We start from the raw sequence: 14,381 nt of genomic DNA, 5'->3' as shown, positions 1-14,381 counted from the left end.
ATTTTGAGAATATCGTGTTTGGTAGATGACCGAAAAAGAAGTAATTCAAAGGCTCAAACAGACAGGTACCAGCTTATGAAGGACTTAGAAGGTGAGTATGCATTGGTGTAACTTGATTCTTTCTTCGATAGAGAGCCAATTTAATGTCGTAAATAAAGAACACTGGGGTGTATAACAACATCCGGCATTGGTCGCATTTGTATGATTCTTTTACACGTCGGTTTTTTTGAACAGCTTCCCAATGCCGTACATCAATAATCAGTGTGGGTGGTATAAGAGCAAATGCAAATTTATACGAATTGATTTATGGTAGTAAAGGGCTCACACGGGTAAATAATTCCCCATAAGACGTGTGCTAAAATTCAAAATTCAAAAAAAAAAAAAAAATCTGTAAAATAGCTGGGAGAAATGAGATGTTTCATCTTCACAAACCTGGATAAGTGAGATATACCCTTTCATCCCATCAAATTTCCAAGGCGGGTTCTTCAGCTCAAACTCTGTCCAAGGGTCCGCAAAGCCAGACTACGAGTTCTTTTCACTAAAAAAAAAAAATCACCTATTTTCTGTACATGCACCTAATGAAATATAGTCCCTTCAAATTCCATGAGAAAATCTTTCATCTTCCAACCAGAATGCATTTTGTAGAGGAATTCATACTCCAGTTATTCAGTTTTTTGCCAAACTGCATTATTGATTTTTTATTAATTTTTTTCTTCATTTATGTTGGTATCTTTGGTACGAATTTGTGAAGGGGTCTGGGACATTTCATTTTATTTACAGGTGTGAGCCCTATATGTTTCATATGGCGCATGCATCCTATTGCTAGAGACATGTTTCCAAGAATTTTATACAAAATATGTAGTTGTGAATCTAATATTACCTACAGATATTTTCAACAGTATCAATAACAATTCACTCGATATAGCGAATTAATTTCGAAAGCATGGTGTTGAGAGATTTCATTTCAAGGAGAGACTTCTACCGGTAAGATTGTCATTACGCCCATATATTCCTTTTCGCCAATAAATAGGAAAAACGGAGCCGTGCCGGATAACCCAATACTCATACGGAGGCTCCGTAAACAGATGGATAACTAATATACACATTATACGCATACATACCGATACATTGGCGCTCGGCGCACCTCATCACGTACGAAGCCGGAAGGTAACACCAAGGAGGTATCACTTTGGTAACACTCACTTTTTTCATTTGCAAACACAAAAACAAGTATCACTTTACAAGGCTTATGCTAAAGTCTCGAGGGGGCTGATGTACTCGCTTTCCGTTCGTTGTCATTCTTGAAGGCCAGTGTGTGGTGCTAACAAGTTAAATATATATATATATATATATATATATATATATATATGTATATATATATATATATATATATATATATATACATATATATATATATATATATATAATCATATATATATATATATATCATATATATATATATATATATATATATATATATATATATATATATATATATATATATTTGTGTCTGTGTGTTTGGGTGTGTGTATAGGAAGTGTATAAATGCAAAAACAGATATCTGGTTATATCAATTTCAGATACATTGTACTTGAGATTAAAGCTGCTGAAAAACACAGAAAATGTTTTCCAAAATATTCCTTGTCTTATAACGAGTGCAGTATCGTTTAAAATATTTTATTTTTCTCTATCTGATGATGACCTCACTAACTTAAAAAGAATAGAAATGGCGTTCTTCTGTTTTTGTATTCAAAGTCTTCATAAAAACAACGAGTGTTACCTTTCCTGCTTCGTGTGATATGAGGTGCGCTGAGTTTCCATCATGTAAGTGTGAATGTGTGTACAAGTTTATCTCCAGATCCAGAATTAGTACAGCCATTGTTTTTGATACTTTAACGGGAACGGAAAACAGTGTTCGTCTCACATTCCACGGGGTTATGTATTTACAATAGAGAACAGGAACGTGTTTTGTTTGTTTGTTTGTTTGTTTGTTTTTGTACCTTCGATATCAGAAATAGCACAGAATTAAACACACATGTGTGTGAAACAGGATACGGATGGTGGTCGCTTTGGTAGTGGTTTATGCATGATGGTGGTTAGCTTTTATCGCATGTACTCTTCTAACCTCTTGTACCGTAGTTCGGAAGACAGATGAAAATAGCATTACCTAGCTCACTTCAGAAATAGTAGTCAGCTTGAGTCTCGGTTTGTATGTCCTTTATTAATCGGTAGATATCACTTTTATGGAGAAAATAATATCATTACATCAAATTCATACTTAGGGGGCATTCCGGAAGATTTTCATAATTTCACATCATGGGGTACATAAATCAACAGCTCCACATATAGATTTGTGGAATTTATTGTGGTCCTTGAGTAGAGAAGTCAATATTCTGAAGAAAAAAAAAACAACAACAACCAAAGTATACTGAACAGGGATGATGACATAGGAGCACACATATTTCAGAAATGTAGCAATGTAATACCAGTACAATACCACGTGCTTAACAAGTTCAACTGTGTCGAAATTATGCATGCTTTCTTCTTTTGTTCTGCTTCTTTAAGCTCCTAATCATGCATTCTTATAGTGAGGCAGCATGTCATCATCCTTGTTCATTGTAATTTGTTATACATTTTTTAAAACATTCTTATTCCTCATCCCAATCACTATAAATTCTGAAACTCTAGAACCAGTATAACCAATTTATAGTTGTTCATAAATGTAAAAGTCTGAAAATCATGAAGAAGTCTCCATTTAGTCTTTTTAATGAGTACATACTTGTATTCTACACATAATCTTGTTAGAGATCCCTTTGTCCCATGTGACTGTGGTGACCACTAAACCGCGGTATCTTTTCATAATACATGTGATAGGGAGCTTTAGATTTGCGATGTTTAGTGGATTGCGTTGGCCGTTTTCCTTTATCCCTGCGTCATGTTGCAAAGTAGCTTTAGATTTCGCGAAGACGCAACCTATACAAAGTACAATGGCAACTCCATTACGCCATGATCATTGCATCAATTAACTCTGTGCGTTGTGAATTTGAGCCGACGCAAAAATGGCCCAGAAGGCGTTGTGAAAACTCAGACGACGCAAGATCTGTTTTGATAAGCAATATTGCGCATGGGCAGAACAGGTTTTTCTCCTCTGAATGTCCGCGTTGAGAACATATAAAGCTCCCTAGTGTTATCACTGAAGTCTTATTCCGAAATAGTTACCTTCTTTTGTTCCTCAATATCCTACATATCTATTTGCCAGGAGATCATATCGAAGAACGTTTATTTCGTATTCACGAGAAAATACTGACCAGTGCCCAGGAGTTTCGTCAACACATGAGTGTCACATGGCCTCTACCTTTCAGAATAAAACTTTCTTGTCTGTATCCCCTTTAAAGAAAAAAAAACAAACACAACACGAAATTATGTAATCTATCATGAAAAAAAAAAAGTGATGCTTCATGTCCATTTCTTCCAAGATAATTGACTTCAGAGTTGAGATGAGCATCGCCTCGCGAAAAAGAAACTTCCAAAGAATTATTCAATCGAGCTCTAAGTGCAGGCACTTGACATAAGTGCCGCGATATAACAGAGCAAGGGAAAACGTAGCCTGTCTTCGAGGATTATTCTTTTTTTTTTTCATTCTTTTTTATTTCATTTCATATTCAGTATTAAGGGCCTACCTAACAAACTGTATCATGGGCCAACCTATACTTTGTTTGTTGCTTGCAGTGCATGCATGTTACTGGCTTCACCAATGTAACGATCAAAGAGGATTTTACAACATCCTACTTTGAGCATCTAACTAAAACCCTATAGTCTGAAAAGTCTCATGGGTATTCAGCAATAAAGTCTCTTCTGTATGCAAACCGGTGTAAATAAAACGCGTACTTTCACCTCTTTTTTTTTTTTTTTTTTTGTACGTCGCTGTCATGGCAGTTAGATGTACTCATGCAGGTTAATACTCTTTCAACAGTGAACACCGTATATACATCCTGTTATCATGAATGAATGAATGCATGAACACCGTACATCCTGTTTTCAAAAATGAATGCTTATTTCACGATCAGACAATAATACTTAAACTTACTATGTTGTCACAAAATGTTTATAGAACGGTCCGGATGGTCAATAGCGAACTTCTATTGCTGACGTCCATGGCAAAGCGTTTTGTGCCTGCGAACGCTTGTCGCATGTTCAAGAAATGTAACAAAGCGGCAACGACAATCAACCACATCGGCTTACGGGGAGTTAATTGAATATGTTCCCTATCAAGGGAGAAAAAGAGTAAGTAAAAGTCTTAGCACAAGATGTATCACGTGAAGATCATGTGGGACTTGCGCTCCTTACAGCATGATTCGTAGTATATTGTACAATATGAAGAAGAGCCGACTTGTTCAGTCTTTGAGGCGCATGCGCACTACCCTTGTATAGGCTTGTATCAAGGATGGTTCTAAACAAAAATAAAAGAATAGAGTGAAGATAAATGATGTATAGCGGCACTTAAAAGAATTGATCCAAGTTCCAACATTGCACTTTCCCTTTCAGTCAGCCTAGAGGTATACATGAAGCTGCGTCTCAAAATATCTGGTAAGTTTCCATAATATTCGTTTGTGTATAGTCACAATGACCAGTTCTAGTTGCGCACTCTCCGGTTCAATTCCCACGATCATAGTCACCCGTAAGTGATAATGTGCACCTTCATTACCTCTGTCAAATTTGAGATTGATCCATTTGCTCCCTCCACCTCCTCGAGTTATCTTTAAACAAACTTTCCGAAATACATTATGTTTGATTTGAATATAATATCTTGCGCCATAAACTCTCAGAACCAAAACGTTAAAGTACCACTGACATAATAAATAATGATCATTATTAGAAGGATTTTTTTTTTTTTTTTTACTAAGACGTAGTTAAGTGAAACGTCAAGTAATACGACGATTAGTCCAAAACTACTGCTTGAAATTTGAAGACGTGTCGAACAAAACTGGCTAAATCTAATGAACCAAGCGCCTCGTCATATTTTCTTGTGTTTCTTTTTCATGTGTTTCTTTTTACTTGAATTTTGTTTTGAAATTGCCTGCTAGTAATTTTCTAAATAATTTGCCGAAATTCATGGGAGATGAGATTTGGGTCATTTACTTTTCCTCACATATACAGCTTCCCCGAAATTAGAACTATGGTTTCGCTTATTCGAAATCAATATTATGCCATGATCTATTATGTGAAAGTGTTCCCAATACATACATACCTTATGCCTAAGTTTGACATTTGATGATATCGAATGGTAATGTACCCGGTACATGTTTATTGTCTTCTGGGAAAAAAAAAAACTTTAACCGGCCTTAGGTCTTGTTGGTGGTAAATTGCCTTGACAAAAGACAGCGCTTCTATTTGAATATACATCGTTCCTGAAGCACAACATAACCTAGCCAGCAGCAATCCGCTGTCCCCTTTTAAATTTAATGTTTTCGACAGCAATTATTTAGTGTGCATAGGTTTTTTTACTGTAAAATGCGACTATGAAAATTCGCAATAACACGCATCAGACAATAATTCGAAAGATTTGATAACAAAGTACTAAACCTGGCGAACAATGTTATGCCCACTGTGCGCAAGATGGTTATACTTCAACTTTTCTTTTTTTTTTTAATGAGATACCAATACTTCTTTTTCAGTTCGGGGTAGTAATAAGAGTCTCATTTTGCAAAGCGCATTGTAACAATGCGTAACACGAATGCAATCCTTATGCACATCATAATTCCTAAATTATACAAATAATATGAAGTATAATTAGAATTCTATTAGTAATAATGAAGTATAAGTCGAAGAGGTTAGCATTTCCCAGGTGTTTAAGGCAGTGAAGTCACTTAATGAAATTCAAAGTAGGTGAAAATTCCAAGCAGTCCAAGATCGTTATAAATACCCGTGTCAGATAGCAGAAACCATCTTTTCAAAGAGAAGATGACTCTGAACTGATCAGCAATACCAATATTGGAGCACAGCAGGCAAACCTTAATGTAGGTAATTCCGATCATGAAACATGCAAGATTGTAAGCACAATTCATTGCAGTTCAGATGATGCGGAGTAATTTGCAGACATCTCATGTCAATCAGCAATCATTTAGACACCAACATACAGTAACATGTATAGTGTTGACTTCTGTACAGTGCTGAAAAGGGAGGGATCGTTGGGTGGGAACCTCTTCGACTTATACTTCATTATTACTAATAGAATTCTAATTATACTTCATATTATTTGTATAATTTAGGAATTCTATTACGTAATACTCGTATAAGTCTTCAGAGGTTAGCATGTTCAAAGTTCCGTACAGAAGTCAGTCTATACATAGTAGGGACTCGTGACCAGAGAATAATGAAGGGTGATAGACGTTTTTCTTCGCTAGAAGTTGAAAACTTTAATCATGGCACCTCACGCACAGGGGGTGTCAGCGACGGAGACACACATTGTCTCAAACGTGAAATGAACTCCAGTACGATTGGCTTGTAAATTTGAAGTACAACACATAGAAAGTCATGATCGTGATATCACTTGGTACATTGCGTTCTTTAGCTGGCTCAGTGTTGAGCATGATAACGCACAAACAAATAAATACACGCGGGTCACTTGTACCGCTTTCGATTCAAAAGACATGATTATGATTCTCTTTAATGGTATGTACATTAGGTTGGAGGAATCACCAATAGGTTCATACATAGTAATACTAACACAGGCGTAGTGAATAGTTACTCTGGTTTCGTATGGGGTTATGCTAAAGCTTAAATTCGTCAGTTTGTTGAACAGAACTTGCTAAACGGGTGAACGGTTAAGGTGTTGGCATACCCCAATGCACGTATCTTGTGGCTTTATCTGACTCGTATTACTATCATATAATACATCGTTCTCCAGATATTCACATATACATATATCCCATACCACAATTTACATGTGCCTGCCTGACTCAGAAGAACTGAGAATTGTGGAGCTAAAGGTGGAGTCAATTGGCTTAAGATAGAAGGTTCGAAAAGTACCAGCGTTCGTCCAGTCAGCTGTGGACATGATTTCGTTAAGACTTACTCCATGTGCGAAAGCTTTAGAAGTTGCGGCGCTTCGGTAGCTATGAGCTGAGAATGTAGAAGTGTTTATACCTGCGGCCGCGAGGGACGCTTTTAGCCACCGCGCCAAGGTGCTTGTTGTCACCGATTTATGTGGATGTTTCGTAGAAATTAAGAGTTTGCTTTCTGAACTGACTCGTCGGAGAGGTTCTGTGCGTTTGATGTACTCTTGAAGAGTTGATAACACGCAGAGTTTAGGATTGGATGTGAAAGAAGGCACTTTAATCACTTGGTTAGAAATACCTTTCTTAGTACTAGTAGTTTTAAGAATATCTCTAACGTGAAACGTCGCCTCGTCTGCCGATAATGTCATGAAGTTAAGATCAAGATACCTCAGCGTTTGTGTACGCTGGGCCGAAACGAGTGCAAGCAATGAAAGCAGTTTTTGGCTCAAGGCGAGCAGAGAAAGTTCATGGTTATCCTGAAGTGATACAAAGTGATTCAAAACAATTGCAACGTCCCAAGTCTTGTTGTATTTAGGCTTAGGAGGGTCGAAGTTAAATACTCCCTTCATAAGTCTGACTACAAGGGGGTGTTTGCCAATGTCGTACCCTTCAATTTTAGGTAGTATGGATGAGAGAGCAGATCTATACGAGTTAATCGTGGAGTAGGTTTTGTTTAAGCTATGCTGATAGCTTAAAAAGTTCACAACATTCTCTATAGATGGGTTAAAGAGATCACAAGGTTGTTCAGAACACCAGCGATGCCATTGTCTCCAAGCGCCCTCATATTGTTTGTTGGTATTGTCTCGCCATGATGATGAAAGGAGCTTTGCAGCGTGCTGCGATATGCCTGTCGCTTGCCATCGCTGGCGGAGAGCACCCAGGCGGCTAACCGAAGGTTCGTTGGTGGGTGGGGGTGTGGGGCGAGGCTCCTCTCGGGGAGTAGTAAGGGTGGGGCTGTTATCATTTCCAGCAGTGCCGGAAACCATGGCTGCGCCCGCCATATTGGGGCAATGAGGAGTGCTTTGTCCACCTGGTCCTGTTGAAGCTTGTGGAGGACCCTGGGGATGAGACAGAATGGGGGGAAAATGTATGGGGTGAAAACATTCCAAGGTATGGAAAAGGCATCGGAGGCCACGGCATTTAAGTCAGGCTTCCATGTTACATAGGAAGGGAGTTGGTTGTTGAACCGAGACGCAAAGAGGTCAACATCAGGGACAATGAGTGTATGGAGTTTGTTAATCATGTCATGAAAAACATAAGGTAACAATTGTAGTTCTTTGTTCATGTCTCTGCGAGACAAGCAGTCAGCTTCAGAATTGTCTACACCTGCTAAGTGTGAAGCTGACATCCAGTTATTAGAGGTTAGGCGCCAATTCCAAATGTCGACTGTTATTTTGTTCAGGTCGGGTATGTTACCGCCCATTTTGTTTATGTATGAAACAGCTGTGGTGTTGTCTGACTGAACATGAATATGTACGTTTGTACATGAGCTGCACAAGGCCTCAAGACCGTTCTGAATTGCCAGTAATTCAAGCACATTAATATGCAGGGCAGCCTTCTTGGCAGTCCAGGTTCCCTGAGCAAAGGATTTGTCATTATTTAGGACCGCTCCCCATCCGGACATGCTAGCATCAGTTGAGATTGTTATGCTAATAGGGGCAGGGTTGATGGGGGTGGAAAATTCTTCGGCTTTGCAAGACAGCCACCAAATAATTTCTCGTTTAGCATGACTAGATAACGCAATTAGAGCGTCAAAATCACCTTCTGCTTTACGTAGAGCATTTGTCTTTTCTGTTTCCAGGTGACGAAAGTGTAATTTTCCTTGTGGAAAGCACTCAAACGTAGATATGACAAGGCCAATGAATTTGGCTAAATCCCGAATTATGGTCTCTTCTTTAGACAAGATTGAATTTGCAAGAGTAGTTATTTTGTCAATCTTGTTTTGAGGCAAGCTGATTTTCATTTGCTGCGAATCAATCTGAAAACCAAGGAAGGACTCGACGTGTTTTGGGTTTAAACTGGATTTGTCAAAGTTAACTGAGAACCCCAAGGAGGATAACAAGTTGATCATAAAATTGGTGTTGTCGAGGCACTCTTCTCTAGTGCGAGAAAGAATGAGAATATCATCTAGATATATAATCGTTCTAATGCCTCTACTCCTTGCTGAGGCAATGACGGGTTTCATAACCTTAGTGAATATCCGTGGGGCTGAACTCAGGCCAAAGGGAAGGCACTGAAAACAGTAAAAATGCCCTTTCCATTCGAAAGACAAATACACTTGGTGAGCAGGGTGGATGGGAATTGAAAAATACGCATCCTTAAGATCAATACTAGTCAAGAAGTCCAGAGGCAAAATTAAATCCTTGACCAAATGAAACTGTTCCATTTTGAAATGCTCATATCTCACAAATTTGTTCAAGTTTTTCAAATTTATGATTGGTCTTATACCGCCAGTCTTTTTGGCGACTGTGAAAATAGTAGAAATGAATTGACACTCGGAATGAGAAATCTCTCTAATAGCTTGCTTTGAGATAAGCTTAGATAATTCTTCGTCGATTGCCTTCTCCTCCTCGGGAGAATGTGAACTTTGTGGTGGAAGAATTGGCTGGTATGGGGTTGCAATGAAATCGATTTTGTAGCCGGATATTGTATCTAATATCCAAGAATCTGAAGATATTTTTGACCAATCATCTTTGAAAAGCTTGAGATTCCCAGCTTTGAATGGTTTTGGACTTACTAGTTTTTTGATGGGAAGCAAGCCGAGGCTGCGGGCACCATGTTGCGACGTGTATCCGTCGGAGTGCGCCGGGGTGATGGTGGTGGGCGTGGCACTGTTGAGACCGCCCGAGACTGGGGGCGATGCCACTGCTGAGGGAATCTACGGCTGGGCCTCTGGCTCTGCCAAGATGGTCGTTGTTTGTAGCCATAGGGTTGAAAGGGGGTGCTTCGCATCCTTTTTGATCGTTGCATTTTGCCGGCTTGGGTGGATACTTTCTGACCCACATTGTATGCTTGTGCGACGCTTGCCAAGGTTTCTCGGAGGTCTTTCCCGAACAGCTTACTATCGAGCGGAGTCGATTTGCTGCACAAGCCTTTGTACCTGGGGTTGAGAAAGGGTCTCAGGCTAGCTCGACGGTGCATGCTCAGTTCGTATGAAGCATAGCCGGAAAGTGTTAGGCCATCGATGGCGAGTTGTTTGATTCGCTTAGTGTCAACTGGCTGATTTTTCGTGCATGATCCATGAATCTCAGATAGGATTTCCCCATAAGGTAGAAGGCCCTTCACTACGTTTTGTTGTAGCCGTTGAAAGCTCGCATCAATGCCGCGAGCCTTGCCGGGGAGAGTAGCCCAAATTTCGCTTTCGATTTTAGGTGTGCATGCTGCTTGAGCATTTGATGGCGTTTGGTAGCGCTCGGCGATTTTATCGAGGCTTTCCTTCTTGGGAGGCAGAGTGACCGCCTTCGTTAGCAAATCAGCCAATTTTTCGAATTTGGCCGGGCCAAAATCAGAGTTAGTGTCATATATGTCATTGTCAAAATCCAGCTCGGTATCAGACTTAGGTTGTGTGGGAATGACGTCTGAGTCGAGTTCAGCTGGGTCGTAATTCTTAGCGACACGACTATTAACCGTAGAGGCTGAGTCACCTCCCAGGGCGAGGCAGTCAGGGTCGCCGGGAAAGAGGCTGAGAATATCGTCGTCCCATGAGCTTCTTATGGGGTTGATCAGATCGCTAAAATCTTCGGCGGGCGGGGCAGCGCCCCTGTCCCCGCGGACATGGCTCGCATGTCTAGACAAATCGTCGGGAGGAGGAACTCTCCTGCCCGAGCCGGCATGGCACGCATGCCGTTTGTCATCGCCGCGGTCTGGCGCCGCTCTATCCAAGAAGCGGGAGAGTGTCTCGGAAAGTTTACGGATCTCCATAGCCTGAGCTTCAAGGCGGCCTTCCATGCCCTGATCTCCCCGCGGGGAGGGGGGCTGAGAGGTAGCGTCGTCTTCCCGATCACTAGACATTGGAGCTTTATAATTCACTGCCGTCACACTTGAAAAAGATGGTTTCTGCTATCTGACACGGGTATTTATAACGATCTTGGACTGCTTGGAATTTTCACCTACTTTGAATTTCATTATGTGACTTCACTGCCTTAAACACCTGGGAAATGCTAACCTCTGAAGACTTATACGAGTATTACGTAATAGAATCTTGATCAAAATAATAGATAGCACTGATGGTATAACACTGACATTGACACAATATGATCCTAACAGTATATGAAGTAACTGTAGATAGAAGACGTGACGATGTAGGAAAGCGACAACGATTCTGTGCCATTAATTGGCGACCCTCATGTTCGTGTTGTATACCTTAAATTAATCCGTAGCAGAATGTCTGCCACCGCTGACGTTGACATGGTGAACGCCACTGCTGGAACGAGCTTGATGTGGGCATTACCCGAGGTGGATAACACCAGCGTTGTCGAGACCCAACTCACCCCAGATCAGTCCCCATGGGACTGGTATCCCCTTTCCTGGACGTGGTGGACCGTTCTTCAAGTCCTGTCCTTGATCCTTGGTGTGGCAGGAAATGGTCTCGTGATCGTGGTCATTTACCAGCGCTTCGACGCGATTCGTTCGACCGACGTTCTCATCGGTGCTCTCGCCATCGCCGACTTGATCACGTCGATCTTCGTTTTCCCGATTCCGTGGGCAAGTCGGGTTCCCGGGACAATCCTTGGACACGCCTACTGCAAACTGCTGTATCCCTCGTTTATCCTGTGGCTTTGCATCACTGCCTCCACATACATCCTGATGGCTATCTGCATCGAGCGTTATCTGGCCGTCGTGCATCCGCTTCTCTTCAACAGGATCGTCAGCAAGAGGAGGGTCTCACTGGTCGTGGTCTTGATCTGGCTCTTTACGTTCGCACAGGTATCGTACACTTTGTTCATCTTTGACTATGATTACAACATCAACTACTGCGGTAGCACGATCAAGACCGAAGCTGGTAAGATCGCTCAAGCTTACTACGCCTTCATCATTCGCCTGGTGATCCCCGTCGCTACCATGTTGATCACCCAGCTACTCATCGCCCGATCACTGCGCCAGCAGTCGAAGCAGTTCCGTCAGATGACCAGCGAAAGCAAGGGCGAGACCTTCCACATGCTGGCCAGGAATCGCATCATCAAGATGATGCTTATCGTGGTCCTGGTCTACATTGTGGCCTGGACCCCGAATCAGATTGCTTACTTTTGCTATAACCTCGGCTACATCTCATCGTCCTACGGGGGAAGTCCCCTCCACCAGCTTCTGACCTTGCTCGGTTTCTACAACTCGTGTGCCAACCCCATCATCTACACGTGGCAGAACCCAAAATTCCGTACCGCCATCAAAGGCCTCTTTACCTTCGTCAGAACAAGTGAGAGGGACGCCCTCTTTGAGCACGAAGAGGCTGCCCACACTGGGTCGACTAAAGCCGATCAGGTAGAGTTGCCACAACCCTCCTAATCCATCCGGACTCATTTATTTACTATAGTTCAAATGAGTAATCACCCCTTTTTTGATGACATACCGAATTCAAAGATGATATCTTGTTTTTCAAAATGTCATAGGCCCCAAGTAGTAGAGTCCGAGCTTTAAAGGGAAGATAAACCCCAAGAGCAATGTGGATTGAGTGAAAGCAGCAACATTAGTAGAACACGTCAGTGAAAGTTTGAAGAAAATCGGACAATCGATGCAAAAGTTATGAATTTTTAAAGTTTTGGTGTTGGAACCGCTGGACGAGGAGACTACTAGAGGTTATGACGTATAAGTGGACAACAATACCAAGAAAATATAAAGAAAATCCTGCAAAAATCCATTTTTCATGAAAATTACAAATTCCATCAGCTTGATATTGACATATGTTAGGGGTAGCAATTATTCCCCCTGCTTTCTGAAAGAGGTTGGTCTATTGCTCTTTCATAATTCTAGAAAAGTGAATTTTTGTTGAATTTCCTTTATATTTTCTTTGTATTGTTGTCCACTCATACGTCATATCCTCTGGTAGTCTCCTCATCCAGCGGTTTCAACACCAAAACTTTAAAAATTCATAACTTTTGCATCGATTGTCCGATTTTCCTCAAACTTTCACTGATGTGTTCTACTAATGTTGCTGCTTCCACTCAATCCACATTGCTTTTTGGGTTTACCTTCCCTTTAAAGGCATAATTTACAATTTACAGATGAAACAAAAACCCAGTGTTAGTGCTTCAAAATAGTTCTAAAATATGAGTTAGGGATAGACACAACCACTGTAAAAATTTGAACGAGTATAATCGAGGTTAAAAGTATTGGTAAATATACAAAATGTGAACAATAGTTATAATAAGAATGTCTCCAGACTTAACCGTCTACAGTAACTGTTTGATAAGAAAAATAGTGATATCTCCTTATATTTTAGGCTTTATTGCAAATATTGTATATGGTAGGATGTTTTGTGATACAACTGAGCTACACATATGCATCGAAAGTGATATTTTGATTTTTTTTTTATCAATGCTCCCAATGGCAAATAGGACCTTTAAACTTGTGATAAACTTCCCCAGTATTACATCTGTAAAGGAGAAGAACGAATCAAAACATGTCTTTGAATTTATACTCTCACAGAAACCGGCTATCAATAAAAAGGGAGAGTTCAACTCTAAACAATGCAGATCCACTCCCATTTTTAGGATATTTGATAGATAATGATACGACATCAGATAATTTCAATCAAATTCAGTTGTGCTTTATTACCATCTAACAAGAGGTAATACAAAGAAAAAGTATGCATCTAAAAAGTCACATTGTTGACCATTTGTAAGAAATATATATCATAAATGTTCATACAAAATGAATGAACGAATGAATAGACAAAATGTATAAAATATCTCAACGGTGACAGATATCAAACGTATGGAAAGGTAGAAATGTTATCAAAGTGGACATATCAAGATGAAACATGATTATATTACAGTTGAAGTTAGGTCATGGGCCAATGCTCCCTCACCCCTCCCCCCCCCCCCCCCCCACTCAAAACAAAACAAGACATCGGAAGCTGCCGTAGAGAGCGGAATCCTCGGAAAACCAAGGGAGTTTTGTGTTAATTCATTTTTCGATTTTCCCTTTCCGTTACTCAACATTTTTTTTCTTCCCGATACTTACGCAACTTCGACTCCTAATTCCTCAAATGTCATCGCTGTATGGCTGTTGCAAGTCTAGAAATTATTTGATGTGAAGAACAAGATCAATTTCTCTTGCTACGCCTTGAAATGGATAAGATTTAGAGAAGACTTACGGCTGTACATG

At 40.4% G+C, this 14,381-nt stretch overlaps 1 protein-coding gene and 1 pseudogene across 1 annotated transcript; one reads left to right on the top strand and one right to left on the bottom strand.

The window, feature by feature from the left end:
* Positions 1-7,838: 7,838 nt before the first annotated feature.
* Positions 7,839-11,069, bottom strand: LOC140238573 (uncharacterized; annotated as a pseudogene).
* A 372-nt stretch (positions 11,070-11,441) lies between these two features.
* LOC140238571 (apelin receptor B-like) lies at positions 11,442-12,560 on the top strand. The gene has a single exon (XM_072318472.1). The coding sequence runs from the start codon at positions 11,442-11,444 to the stop codon at positions 12,558-12,560; it is 1,119 nt and encodes a 372-aa protein (XP_072174573.1).
* The last annotated feature ends 1,821 nt before the right edge of the window (positions 12,561-14,381 follow it).

Source organism: Diadema setosum, chromosome 15 (assembly GCF_964275005.1).
Source record: "Diadema setosum chromosome 15, eeDiaSeto1, whole genome shotgun sequence".
In the NCBI taxonomy this organism is placed as follows: domain Eukaryota; kingdom Metazoa; phylum Echinodermata; class Echinoidea; order Diadematoida; family Diadematidae; genus Diadema; species Diadema setosum.
This window is presented reverse-complemented; position numbering and strand designations above follow the sequence as displayed.

Bases quoted from the DNA above. Each gene is read 5' to 3' on its own strand.
- LOC140238571 (XM_072318472.1), top strand. From the start codon at position 11,442: ATGTCTGCCACCGCTGACGTTGACATGGTGAACGCCACTGCTGGAACG.